Genomic DNA, 15150 nt, shown 5'->3' on the forward strand with positions numbered 1-15150 from the left:
TAAAGGCTATGATAGTATAAAGCTTTGTTTGCCGTCATCTAGCTATAGTGGTCAAGATGCTAGAGATAAAGAAGGTATCTGCCTGTGTATTGGATTTTTTTTATACCAAATATTGTTTTTTAACTTCCTGTCTTGCAAGGAGGACTATTTAGCACATTGAAAATTCAAATGATAACTGTTTACTGATTAGGAATATTTAGGCAGAAAAATAATTTGACTTCTAAGTAAGCAGTTAAACCAATGGCAATTAGACCTTTACTCTTCTGAATGGGCCTTGAGAAGAAATAAACCAATAAAATAAGAGCCCCTGGTTGTGATGTCTAGTCCTGAGGGAGCGACCAAGGCTCTACTCAGAGATGTGCTGGCTCTGTTAGGATAATGAGGAGGTAGAGGTTGGGGAACAGAGCACATTACAAGATCTGAGCCTTGGCCATGCATTGAATGCATTCCTCTTAAAGGATACCCATCTCAAAAAATAGTCCTTTACCTATATGATTCCCAATAAGCAGTGGTGTGCTAGGGCTACTTTGCATCGATTTACTGATTGTTAACATTTTCAGAAATTTGTGAACTGATTGATAAACATAGCCATTATTAAAAATTAAATAATATAAACATAATTAATAAATTATATTGAAAACAAAGGTAACAAATACTCAAAAATCATCACTTTCTAATCATTTTACTGTATTTTGACATAATCCATGCTTTGGGGGTTATTTATATCTGTCCTATCTATACAGTAGAAATACTATCAGTGGCTACTGTGTACTCTTCTCAACTCTACTTTCAGTGACATCTCATTGGTGGTTTGAAATCAGCTGTGGTGGGAGCATTTACACAGGGAAATTGATAAACACTACAAAAAAGGGCTTGATTTGCTGTTGATTTTTTTGACTTAAGAAAGTGATGGAGGAGGAAATATTATAATGCAGGTTAAACTAAAAGTGAATCATATCTGTAGCCATTATATCAGCAACAGCATTAAAAAACTGAGGAAATACATTCTTCCAGTGTTTGAAAACCATCATCCAATTCAGCAATGAGGTTGCCCATATCACTGACAAATAAGTTGCAACTTGTATTTATGCCAAAGGACAGTTGTTCATCAACTGCAACCACAGATCGACTATAGATATTAGAGTCTGGCAAAAATCAATGAACGCATTCTCTTAGAATCAATGGACTATATGTAATTTACAATTTGAACAGTGTATTTTCTTATTATTTGCAAACTGTGCTACACATACTTTGTATCAGTAAAATTTATAATATTGCACACACATGTAAATAATTTTATATACATTTCTACATACACACTTGCCCCCTGGAGTGCTAGTTAAGTATTTACTAGGACAGTGGGGGGTCCATGGGTGGGTAAATGGGGACAGGATGAGAGGCCTCAAATAACACCCAAATAAACAGGCCTCTTAATTACAAGGTAACAGAGTACTCCATTCAACTGCAATTTGTAAATAGGCTAGAGCACAGAGCAACAAACTAGGGCCCACCACCCACCACCTGATTTTGTATAGTTATGTTAAAACACAGCATATGCATACATTTACATATTTTCTATGGCTGTTTTCATATTGTAATGGCAGTGCTGAGGAGATGTCACAGAGATCAGAAAAGTCTAATACATTTATTATCTGGTCCTTTATAGAAAAAGAAAAAAAAAAACACGAAAAAACAAAAACAAAACAAAACAAAAAAAACAGCATCAGACTTTTTTTAAAGCATCAGACTTGAGTGAAGTGAAAAAGACCACTTGTGGATTACTCTGAGTTCATCCAAAATATTTTATAAATATTTTTCTAATTTTAATTTTATGACATTTTTTTTGCCAAGTAGAAGTTTCTAATTTTATGTGTATTAATCTACCAAAATAATGCTCTCTCCAAATGGTTAGCCAGTTGTTGAGAGCTTTTATTCAATACCTCATTCTTTCGCCACCAATTTGAAATGCTACACTTAGTGTATCTCTACTTGTGGACTCTTTCTTTTCTGTTCCCCCTGACTTACCTCTCTATACCGGCACCAGGGTCATACTGTTTTAATTATTTTAGTTAAAAATTACAGTTGAGCTTTGAATAACACAGGTTTGAACTGCACAGATAACTTACACATAGATTTTTTTTGTCCCTGGTTTTATTTTTTTTTAAGATTTATTTATTTTGCTTGCTTAGGCAGCACATATACTAAAGATTTATTTATTTAGGGACGCCTGGGTGGCTCAAAGGTTGAGTGTGTCTACCGTAGGCTCAGGTCATGATCCTGGGGTCCCAGGGATCGAGTCCCACATCGGGCTCCCCACAAGGAGCCTGCTTCTCCCTCTATGTCTCTGCCTCTCTGTGTGTCTCTCATTAATAAATAAATAAAATCTTTTAAAATTATTATTTATTTATTTATTTATTTATTTATTTGAGAGAGAAAGAGAGAGAATGCAGGGGGAGGGGGCAAAGAGAGAGGGAGAAGATCTTAAGCAGCCTCCACACTCAGCGCAGAACCCCATGTGGGGCTTAATCTCATGACCCTGAGATCATGACCTGAACCAAAACCAAGGGTCAGATGCTTAATCAATGGAGCTACCCAGGCCCTGGGAGGCAGAAGTTATATGTGGATTTTTGACTGTGTAGTGGGATGGCATCCCTAACCCCTGTGTTGTTCAAGGGTCAACTGTATGTTTGAATACCTGCATTTAAGTTTTTGGAAGTTCTCTCACTATTCTCTGTGTTTACTCTTACAGATAAGCTTTATAATCATTTAGTTAGGTTCTTCCTACCCCCTTAGTTTCATGGTAATATTGATTGAGGTTGTCTTCAAATGGTAGACTCATGAACAATGGCCACCTCAGTGATATTAAAGCCTGAAATACAATACAGAGGAAAACCCTTTAAACATTAATAACCATCTCTTCTAAGCGCCTGTTGTATTTCAAGTCCTCTGGTAGGTCAAAAAAATAAAGATTTGGGCTCTCTCAACTCTCCGTCCAGGTGAAGCAACCTCTCGAGAAACACTTTCTAAAAGTCATGACCATAGTACAGAGCAGATGTTCCTAGCACAAGACACCTGTTAGACTTCAATATTTGTTTGATCTTTATAATTATGACACTTAAAATAAAATAAAAAAAAAAACAACCAAAAATGTCCTAACGCCAGATATAGGAAAACCACAGAGCTAAAAAGAGAAACATCAACTAAAGGCTGCCTGTGGTCAGAAGAGGCACACTGAGTCCAGGCTCTGCCCTTAGGGTGCATGAGCTTGGTCAGGATCCTAGGTGGAGCTTGGAATTAGCTTCCTCTCCCACAAAATGAGGATTAAAACACTCAACAATAAGGTTGCCACGAGGAGTCATGTTAATAATATAACACCAAGCACTTGGCACGGACTTGTAAATCAAATCCCTCCAACAGCCCGATGTAGAAGAGGGACCGAGGCTCAGAGAATGGTAATGGCCTGTCCAGGGGCCACTGCTGGCAAGTGGCAGAATGTGGATCTGATGAGCAGGGTGGCTCCAGAGCTCAACTTCTGGTAAGCTGGGTTCTTTAAAAACAAGCAAACACACACATACACACTCATACATATATATGTACCTACCTATACCCACACCCCACAGACATAGTACATATATAAACTCATGCATACCCACGTAGTACATACATTCATGCAAACGTACATACTCCCGTGCACATATATATACAGATACATACATACTCCCATGCACACATATATACACACATGATCCCACTCTAATCCATGTACACACATACACACACACACACACAGTTTGGTGCCTTGCCTTATTCCTATACAGATTGAAGGATAAAGAAAGTCCAAATAACCTAGTTCAAAGAGACTAGCTCTTCCATGGCATACTGAACCTTTCTGTTCCTCACACGTATATGGGGAATTATATTTGCTCCAGGCAACTTCATTGTTGTTAATTTATTTAACCATGCAATCTAAATCTCTAGGACAGCCTTTCATTTTGACCTCTTGGGAAGAAATGTCCCCCATGTGAATTTTTTTTTTCAATTTCATGATGGAAATTTTCAAGTGAAGACAAAATAGAGAAAACAATACAATGGGTTCCCATGTTCCCATCACACAGTACCAATAATCATCAATGTTCTGCCTATTTTCCCCTGTCTACTCCTTCCTTGCTCCTCCACCTCATGTCCCCCGAAGTATTTATTTTTTATTTTTTAAATTTTTTTAGGTAAGCTCTACCCTCAACATGGGGCTTTGACTCCAAGATCAAGATGCATGCTCTACTGACTAATCCAGCCAGGAGCCTCTCTCCTTAAGTTTTTTAAAGTAAGTCCTAGATCTCATTAATACTTTACTCGTAACTACTGTTGTATGTATCACTATCAATAAGAACTTCTTTTCCATAAACCTTAATGCCTTATCATCATCTAGGACTGTTTAAGATGCCCTACTTCTATACTGACTTTTATCAATGAGATCAGATGACATCAGTACCTGATGGAGAATACCTAAGCACTGACTATCAGCCCATTCCTCTCTTTGATAAATGTTACTGCTCCCCTAGATCAGTGGGAATTTGGAAATGCTGGTGAGATCAAGAAAAACCTGCCCCATGTGGGCTGCTCTTTTGGAATCAGAGGCAAAACTAGAGGAAAAAAAAAAAAAGAGAAATTTCAATCAAGAAGAAAAAGTGAATTCTCTGCATTCAAGAGAAATGACATAGAAGTTTTAAAAGTGCCATCAATTGTCTCAGACAGTCTATTTATTACTATGTGAATACCAAGTATGTGAAACTGGAACCCACTGGAGTCCTAGAATAAGATACATGGTGTCGATGACAGAAGATTGGGAAGCCTGCTTGAGGATATTTTCTGTTTAAAGTTGATGTCTCACAGCTCCCCTCAGAGGGGAAGATGGTGGGAGGTGCCCAAGAGCTTCAGGCAGGCTCATGGTCATGAAGGAAGTGTGATCTGGGTACAGAAGACACACCATAGCCCTGACGGAGCTCTCTGTGCCGGGCACCAAACTGAACCCTCAGGCGCAGAATGGGGTGCAGAGATGAAGAATGAAGAAGCATGCTTCCACTTGCACCTGCCCAGCAGATCTGGTATGTGGCCCACATGCAGTCTAAGTAAGCGCATGCTGAGTGAATGGGAGAAGAATGGAGCAAAGATATCCTGGATGCTGCCCAAGGCCAAACTCGCTTCCAGCCAAACAGGGGAGGACCCATTTTGCATCAGGGTGCTTGCAAGAGCCCCAGGGGGCTAGGCAGGATGCTACCTGGGCAGGAAGGCTGGTTGGAGTGGTGCAGGTGCATGCACTTTGCCTTGTGCTGGGCAGGTGACCACCAATGTGGGCTCTGAGGTGAGGGCAGGATGGGGAACGGGGGTGGTGGGGGAGTGATCCTAAGTTTCTTGGCCTGGGTCAGCACCTTCTACCCAAATCCTTAGCCAAGTGTGTTCATCCTCATCTTATGGGAGAAAAGGCACAGCACCAAGGCGAGGTATCAATCTGGACTGAATGCTTATATTCCCTCAAGGTCATATATATATATTTTTAAGATTTTATTTATTTATTGGGCAGCCTGGGTGGCTCAGTGGTTTAGCGCCGCCTTCAGCCCAGGGCATGATCCTGGAGACCCGGGATCGAGTCCCACATCAGGCTCCCTGCATGGAGCCTGCTTCTCCTTCTGCCTGTGTCTCTGCCTTTCTCTCTGTGTGTGTGTGTGTCTCATGAATAAATAAAATCTTAAAAAAAAAAGATTTTTTTTTTAATTTATTTGAGAGAGTGTGTGTGTGAGTGGGGGGAGGAGCAGAGAGAGAGGAAGAAGCAGACTCCCCCCTGAGCAGGGAGCCCGATGCTGGGGCTGGATTCCAGGGCCCCAAGACCATGACCTGAGTCGAAGGCAGATGCTTAACCAACTGAGTGGCCCAGGCACCACCCCTGCCCCCAAATTCATATGTTGAAACCTGCCCCCAGTGTGATGGTATTAGGTAGTGGGCCTTAGGAAGGTGATTAGGTCAGGAGGGTAGAGCCCTCGTGAATGGGGTTAGTGTCCTACTAAAAATGGCTCAGAAAGCTCACTTGCCAACCTTCTGGCATGCGAAGAGACAAGGACAAGGTGGCCACCTGTAACGCATAAGAGAGCCCTCCTGGGAACCCACCCACTCTGACAGCCTGATCTCGAACTCCCCTGCCTCCAGAACTCTGAGAAATGAACTTATGCTGTTGATATGCTACCTCATCAGCAGTACTTTGGTATAGCAGCTGGAATGGACTAAGACATCAGAGATTTGGGAAAAGTGGAGGCAGGAGGATCTGATGGATCCCAGGCCTATTTCAAACCAGATACAGGGGAATGAGGCAGATAGGGGTTCCAGACAACTGACACTTCCTGCATTCAGAAAGACCCAAACTTAAAATTTTGAGCATTCTAGGTGGAAACCTTCTATTTATTTATTTTAAACATTTTATTTTTACTTATTTTGTTTTATTTATTTACTTGACAGAGAGAGAGAGAGAATAAGCAGAGGGAGCAGCAGGCAGAGGGAGAGACAGGCCCTGAGCAGAGAGCCCAAAGTGAGCCTCAGTCCTAGGATGCTGGGATCATGACCTAGGCTGAAGGCAGATGCTTAATGACTACGCTGCCCAGGCGCCCTAGGTGGAAACCTTCTAAAATGTATCCCCAGAAGATGTTCTGCAAGGTGGGACCTTTGCTCTGGTCACAATGTCACCAGCTCCCTGGCCCAGAGGTGGTCTGTGGGGCACTGGACTCGCACACCAGTCCTGCATGCCAGGCTCCCTGTGGAGCCCGTGTTCCCAACCCCTGGGCTGCAGTTGCTTCCCTGGTGAAAGGTGAGGTCCCAGGGCACCCGGATCCGAACTCAGGTGAGTGGAATAGAGGTGTGCTAAATGCAAGAATGAACGAGAAGCCTCTGGTAAACACAATGCAGCTATGAATCAGGATGTGCACTCCTTTCCATTCCTTGCTTTCTCCCAGAGAAGGAGAGTGATCCTGGGTGCAAACACACCCTTCCCTTGGCCCAGGAACTGGAGAGGAACATGCGTGACTCATCTGCTACTTGGTTTTCAAAAACTAGTTTTAAAACAAATTACATCAATCAGGTTCAAACTGATAGGAGGTGAGTATTGTCTGAGCTAGCATATTCAGGAGACTTGGTTACTTAATAAACCCTGGTCTTAACTGAGATTTTCAAGTACTATTCCATAGTATGCCATTGGAGCTGAGTTGATTTGTTAGGGTTTTGTTTTCTTGTTTTTTTTTTTTTTTTAAGTTATTAAGTCAGTTGCAGATATGTGAAGGATATTGAAGTGAACAATGCAGGAACCAGCACCTCACTCCCAAAACGGGATGTCAGAGGCACTGTAGAGAAATGAGATAGGTGCTGCTCTTTCTAACCAGGCTGTCTTTGTGTTTGCTGCATTATTCTTGCCATGAGGCTGGCAGTGACCTGGTACCAAGGAGCTACCCAGACCCGATAAGCGGGGAGGGAAGGACATGTGCTTTGGGATCAATCTTGCCCGGGGTACCAACAGTGACAGACAGCTCCCAAGTCCGCATTTCTCCTGGGCCCTGGAATGCTGGAGTTGGTGAGAAACTTTGGCCAACTGGTGTCACTTTCTGTAGCTGAGGTCCCCATATGAACATGTCAGTGTTAAGGACAGCCCTGCTTTGAAAGGCAGAAAGGCTAAAAGATCATTCTTGCTTTATTTTTACCCCCCCTCCCTCCCCTCACTCTGGAGAGATACTGTTGGAAGCAAGACCAAGGCCACCATTTGCAGAGGGAGGAGGTGCTAATGCCTGGATGTGCCGAGCATGTAGCCCAGAGAGAGGCATCCATCTTCCTTGTGCACAGAAAACAGGGCTTGCAGTATGGTCTCCATTTGCCTGCACTTGTTCCTGCAAAGGGCAGCTCAGGAGCAGCACCCTGCCAGTGTAAAGTGGGTGTGAATGCAACGTTGCAGGAACAGCTGCAGAAAAGTGCAGTCTGTGACAGTGTGTCCTGATTTCCTCTATTCCAATAAGCCACAGAAGGGCAGAGCTAAAAGAGCCTATTCTGGTTCTGTCTCACCCAGCCAAAAGACCTATGTTCTAATCATGCCCAAAGATAGACACTGGCCTGTTTTGGGACTTAATGCAGGGCCACCCTCGGGAGGTATCCCCTGCATTGCTTAGCCAGCATCCCTTGTACACAGAACGTCTGGTATTGTGATGATCACAAAATGTTCCAATTGTCCTCACTCATTCACCAAATGACCACTGTGATCTGTGATGAGCCCCACAGCAGGAGGTACTGGGAACATGGCAGGAGGTGGTGGGAAGGCTTGGGGAGGTGTGTGGCATGTAGTTCTGTGCTGGGTACCACAGCAACCCTCAAGCGCAGTACCTGTACTTGTGAGAATCATCATGACATAAACAGATCTCCTCCCAGTGCCCACCCCTGGAAGACCCCTGGATATCCCCGTTGTGCCCCGGGAGAGCTTATCCACATTGTGGCTTTCATTACCAGAGCTACTTTCTGACAACACTTAAACACTTGCATTTCCAGACCTCTGCCCTGATGTCCACGTATATACATCAGACAGACAAGTTGTGCTGCGTGAACACACAGCTCCACAGGTGCGTCCACAGTACTGGCCTCCTGGGCAAGCAGAGGTGCCGATGGGTGCTGAGACTCTGCCTTGTGCCCGTGGGGCAAGGAAGGCTTGAGGATGGAGGTGGCATGAGATGTTGATCCTTACCTGTTACCAGCAGGCCAGTGCACTTTGGGGCTTTAAAAAAGAATACAGGAGTTTCTGCTCTTAAAATATATGAATTTCAAGTGACTTAAAATTTTGCATTTTTGTATTTTTATTTATTTGAGAGAAAGAGAGAGAGAGAAAATGAATGGGAGCAGGGGAGGGAGAAGAAGATGCTTTGCTGAGCAGGGAGCCCGACATGGGGCTAAATCCCAGGACCCCGGGAACATGACCTGAGCTGAAGGCAGACACTCAAGTGACTGAGCCACCCAGGCACCTCAGCATTTTTGTATTTTTAGCCTTTGTTATAGTAATGTCTTTTCAAAATAGTTATTTATTATCCTCAAGGCTGAAAGTTATTTTTTTAAAGGGGGGGACCAGGGGAACCTTATAGATGACTTGATCATTTAAAGTCAGTTTTCTACATAAGGCAAGTCAATGCTCTTCTCTTCAGTTCAATACAAACAAAAACCTTCCAAAACTGTGCTTCATGAAAATTCAGAAAAGGACCAGGGCAGAGGAAGATTCTAGAGTGATCAAGAAGCAAGCCCCTGGGAACAACAGAATAGTGAAAGCAAACCTCAGGGAAATGTCTCCAAAGAGAAGCAAGACTGGAGAGTCATCCCTGTCCTTTACTATGAGTCCAAATCTAACTGAGAGATACGAAGATGTCAGAGATCGCCGTCAGTGACTACAGCAGAAGACAAAAGGATTATTCTTGTTCTCTCTCCTGGTGTAGCTCCACCACTTCCGTCGGTGCCTAGCCCAAAGTAGGAATTCAATAACAGTCGGTTCAAGAGATGGTTATGAACCAAAAGGAGAGTCATGAAAGGCTACCTTCCCAGAGTGAAAAATAATCTAAAAGCAAAATTAAGGAAACTATTCCATTTACAATAGTGTCAGAAAGAGCAAAATACTCAGAAACAAATTCACCAAGGAAGTAAGAGACAAGTGGAATGAAAACCATAAAACAATGTTGAAAGAAATGAAAGAGTATGGAAATAAACAGAAAGGCATTCTTATCCATGGATTATAAACTCAATATTGTTAAGATGACAATATTCCCCAAATTGAACTAGATTCAGTGACATCTCTACCAAAATTCCAACTACCTTTTTTCCCCCAGAAATAGACAAGATGGGGGATCCCTGGTGGCTCAGCGGTTTAGTGCCACCTTCGGCCCAGGGCGTGATCCTGGGGTCCCAGGATCCAGTCCTGTGTCGGGCTCCCTGCATGGAGCCTGCTTCTCCCTCTGCCTGTATCTCTGCCTCTCTCTGTTCTCATGAATGAATGAATGAATGAATGAATAAATAAATAAATGAAACTGACAAGATGATCCTATCATTCATATGGAATTGCAAGGGCCCCAGAAGAGCCAAACAATCTTGAAACAGAAGAACAAAGCGGGAAAATTCATAGTTCCCAATTTTGAAACTTACTACAAAAGCTCTGGTCATCAAAACAGTGTGGTACTGGCATAGGCATAGGCAGTGGTGAACAGACCAGTGGAACAGACCAAAGAGTCCAGAAATAAATTCATACATCTATGGCCAATACATTTTCAACAAGGGTGCCAAAGTCCTCCAATGGAGGACACAACAGGGCGTTTTTTGTTTTTTTGTTTTTTTGTTTTTTGTTTTGTTTTCTTTTTTTTTTAATTTTTATTTATTTATGATAGTCACACAGAGAAAGAGAGAGAGGCAGAGACACAGGCAGAGAGAGAAGCAGGCTCCATGCACCGGGAGCCCGACGTGGGATTCGATCCCGGGTCTCCAGGATCGCGCCCTGGGCCAAAGGCAGGCGCCAAACCGCTGTGCCACCCAGGGATCCCTGTTGTTTTCTTTTTTTTTAATAAATGGTGCTGGGACAACTGAATAGCCATATGCAGAAGAATGAATCTGTACTTTTACTTACACTATACAGAAAATTAATTCAAAATAGATCAAAGTAAGAGTTAAATGTAAGAGTTAAAACTACAAAACTCTCAGAAGAATACAGATTTTAATCTTGATCTTAGATCAGGTGATAGTTTCTCAAATATGACACTAAAAGTGCAAGCTATAAAAGAAAAAATAAACTGAATTTCATCAACATGGAAAACTTTAGTGCACCAAAGGGCACAATCAATAAAGTAAAAGAATGGCCCATAGAATGGGAGAGAAAATTTACAAATCAGATATCTGACCCAGATCAAGTATCCAGAATATATATATATATTTACTTTATTTATTTATTTATTTATTTATTTATTTATTTATTTATTTATTTATTTATTTTTAAAGATTTTATTTATTTATTCATGAGAGAGAGAGAGCGAGCAAGGCAGAGACACAGGCAGAGGGAGAAGCAGGCTCCATTCAGGGAGCACGACGTGGGACTCGATCCCGGGTCTCCAGGATCACGCCCTGGACTGAAGGCAGGCGCTAAATCACTGCGCCACCGGGGCTGCCCCAGTATCCAGAATATTTAAAGAACATTTACAACGCAGTAATAAAAGACAAACAACCCAGTTTTTAAAATGGGCAAAAGGGCCAAATAGACATTTCTCCAAAGAAGATTTAAAAGTGTCCAATAAGCCCATGAAAAGATGCTCAGCATTATTAGTCATTAGGGAAATTAGTGCAAATCAAAACCACAGTGAGATATACTTCATACCCACTGGGATGGCTATAATGAGAAGAAAATGAAAATAATAAAACAAGTGTTGATGATGATGGGAAGGAATTAAATGTTCATATTGTGCTGGTAGGAAGGTAAAATGGTACAGCCACTGTGGACACCAGTTTGATAGCTCCTCAACCAGTCACATAGCATTACCATACAACCAAGAGAACTGGAAACATACACCCACAGAAAAACATGGATGCTCAAAGCAGTGTGATTCAAAACAGCCATTAAGTAGAAACAACCCAACTGTCCATTAACTCATGGAGGGATGAACAAAATGTTCTAGATAATCAAATCTGTACAATTAAATCATGTTAATGGTGAAAGGGAATGAAGTATGGATACCTATTACAACATGGATGAACCTTGGAAACAGCATGCTAACTGGAAGAAGCCAATCGTGAAGGGTGACATGTTGTATGATTCCATTTGCATGAAATGTCCAGAAGAGGCAAATCCACAGAGACAGAAAACAGATTAGAGGTTGCTGGGAGCTAGGAGAATGCGGAGTGTCTACTCAATGGGAATGATGACAAAGTTCTGAAATTGGGTAAGTGGGGATTGTTGCACAACACTGTGAATGTACTGAAAGCCACTTAGTTTCATACTTGAAAAGGATTTCAATGGCGAATTGTATCTCCATTGAAAAGAATTTAAAAAAAAAAGAATTATCAGAGACACTACAGTCAAATAAAAGTCTGGAGTTAACAAAAGGGTTGAGATATAAAGTGGTGTGTGAAATTCCTGAGAGCCACTGACCTTGTTTCTCTGGGTTGCGGACCTGGGATGGCATGTCTTGGATTTCCAAGGTCCATTCCCCCTCGGCCTTTTCTCCCCAGCAGTGCACGGTCATGAACTCCCAGTTTGTAAACCCTTCATTGGAATGATCCAGCAATCTGCAATTGGAGACTCGGGGTAAGAACAGAAGGGTCCAGAAAGGAGAAGTGGGTAGGGGGCCAGGTCTGAGAGGGCTCTTTCCCACCTTGGAATTACTCCTTAAGTGATGGTACAATCCCACCAAACAGCACCTCAAAGGCAGCAGCTTTGAGAATGGAAGGGAAAGAGGCTTGGCCCTCAGCTGAGGCCAAAATGCAGGTAAAAGCAGGTGACTGCTTTCAAACCCTTGCATGATGACACAGCCCTGGCCAGCAGCTTCACCTCCATTATCACACTGGGTCCCCGAAACATTCTGAGAGGCAAGCCGGCCAGCAGGACTTACAGGTGCCCAACAAAAGAGAGTGATGGTCTCCCTCCTGCCATCCTCATGTATGGACTTACAGATGGAGAGATCCCAAGTGTAGTGATGAGTAGCAGGTCCAAAAGCCTATACCTGGCTGAGCTGGGACTTATCTGCATACTATATCTGCATACTGACTCCTGTCTTTATTCTTTCCAGCATAAGGAAATGTTTAAGAGGTAACCAAGGAAGGCCCTCAAACCTAATCCTCCAAAGCATTCCTTCAGAAGCTGTGTGGTTCCTTCCTACCCCAGCAGTGATCCTATAGAGCCCATATACCAATGCCTGAGGGCACAAAAGCAGACAGAGGCCAGGCCACACACAACTCTTCCACGGAAGCCCCAGGGGCATCACATAGGAGGCCTTTCTAAAATGCTAGCCTGTGGAATCATGAAACCTTCACATTTTCATGGAGCTAGCTACCTCTTGTGTGCTATTCTCCAAAAGATACAAAGAAGGCAAACCATGTAACTCTCTAGGGCTTAACAAGCTTCAGCAGGTGCATCTGGGGGGAGATGACAGAACTGACCAGTCTGGTTGTTTTTCAGTGTGTGCAGGAGGCCCCTCCCCTCTGCCAGCCTCCCCTCGAGGGTTCTGATGAGCCTCCCTTGGTCCTTCCATACCCCAAGATCTTTCCAGACTAGGACTTCAACTCAGATCCTTTTTCTCTTATTTGACTTGAACAGGAAACAGGAAGTGGCTCACAGGCACCCTCTTTCTTCCAATACTCCCGTGCCCTGCTTGGTCTCTTGTCCTTGGAAGGAACAATCTCAGGTTCTTCTCTCTTCCTTCCCCATCTAACTACATCTCTATTTGGGGATAGTGTCTTTTTTTTTTTTTTTAAGATTTTATTTATTTATTCATGAGAGCTACAGAGAGAGGCAGAGACCTAGGCAGAGGGAGAAGGAGGCTCCCTGCGGGGAGCCCAATATGGGACTTGATCCCAGAACCCTGGGCCACGACATGAGCCAAAGGCAGATGCTCAACCACTGAGCCACCCAGGTGCCCAATGGGGACAGTGTCTTAATCCAAGGGGCTCTTCATTGCCCATCAGAAGTTCAGAGACATGTTTTGTGTGATATAAGACTGGAGTCCTGATCTGGGTGTTCTCCAAATGTCCAATGAATGTATAGACATGCTTATGGAGAGAACGTTCTGGGCATGGAGAAGAGTGAGGGGGAGAGTTACACCCTGTCCCTTCACACGGTACAGCCGTGTGAAGGTCAAGGCTGATTTTCACACACGATACCATGCCAAATGCAACGCACTCTGAACAAAGACAAAACTGTCCCTTAAGGGTTGAAATACTTCATGAATATCAACTTAACTCTCAGTGAAAAGAATCTGGCAACCTGGAAAAGCTGCCAAATTGAGCAAGATATGAAGTAAGGTAGGAGGTAATAGATCCCCGAATACAAACTCTTGATAGAATCACAAAATCTGTGCCTGGGGGGCAGGAAAAAAAAAAAAACCCAATTGCCAAGACTCAGGAGAGTGCCAAGTGGCTGCAAGGCAGGTTTAAATTGCTTGATGGCCCAGGAACAACACTTCCTAGCAAACAGGTTATCGTGAACCAAAGGAACTTGGCAGGACCCCCTCTCTCTCCTGTGAGGGGCTCATACTAGGCCTGAGCAGGATGGAGGTTAGAAGGGGAGGAAAAACTGATTGCAAGGAAACCAGGAGGGATGCTGGGGTGCTAGAAAGTTCTTCCAGGTCAGGTAGATGGATGGAAGCAGGACAGGATGGGAAGCCAGCTGCCTGCACCAGGCATTTTCATCTGTATCATCATATGCAGTTCTTGTAGCAATCCTGGTTGTGACAGGAGTAAAATGACATTTCTAGAGGGGAGGAATAGAGAGAGGAGAGATGGCCAGCTCCTGGGTGCCCATCTGGGAAGTGAAGGAGCATGGGTAGAAGCATGAGTCTCTGGGCTCCAAAGCCCATCTCGCCATTGGTCCTTGCAGTTCACTGCTGGCCCACTGGCCTACTGTCCCAATTTCTTAAGCCTCACTGTCCTCTTGGTCAACCCAAGTCACCAGTTGGTGCCCATACTCAGGTCCTACCTTGAAGTCAGGGCTCACTACCTCTGATGTTTCCTGGTATCCAGCCTGGAGCAAATAGGGTTCCAGGGAGGTGACCTCAGGAGAGCACAGAAAAGTAGAGCCTGTACCTGGCCTAGGGAGCCTGAAGCAGACCTGCCCAGTCTGGAGTTCCCACAGGCAACGAGGGCCCATTATCAGCAAACTTCCAATCCTTCAAGAAGTGCTAGAAACCTAGGGATCCCTGGGTGGCGCAGCAGTTTAGCGCCTGCCTTTGGCCCAGGGCGCGATCCTGGAGACCTGGGATCGAATCCCGCGTCAGGCTCCCGGTGCATGGAGCCTGCTTCTCCCTCTGCCTGTGTCTCTGCCTCTCTCTCTCTCTCTCTCTCTCTCTCTGTGTGACTATCATAAATAAATACAAAAAAAAGAAGTGCTAGAAACCTGGCCTTTAG

The 15150-nt window shown here is 43.7% G+C and overlaps 1 protein-coding gene across 1 annotated transcript in view; it reads right to left on the bottom strand.

Annotated features, from left to right (window-relative positions):
• The window catches only part of PCSK6 (proprotein convertase subtilisin/kexin type 6), a 182069-nt gene that overhangs the window by 41978 nt on the left and 124941 nt on the right, over positions 1-15150 (bottom strand). Inside the window, 1 exon segment of the mRNA XM_055326425.1 lies at positions 12182-12318. Coding sequence (XP_055182400.1) covers positions 12182-12318 — 137 coding nt within the window.

The sequence above is a fragment of the Nyctereutes procyonoides genome, unplaced genomic scaffold (genome assembly GCF_905146905.1).
Source record: "Nyctereutes procyonoides isolate TBG_1078 unplaced genomic scaffold, NYPRO_anot_genome, whole genome shotgun sequence".
Classification (NCBI taxonomy): Eukaryota; Metazoa; Chordata; class Mammalia; order Carnivora; family Canidae; genus Nyctereutes; species Nyctereutes procyonoides.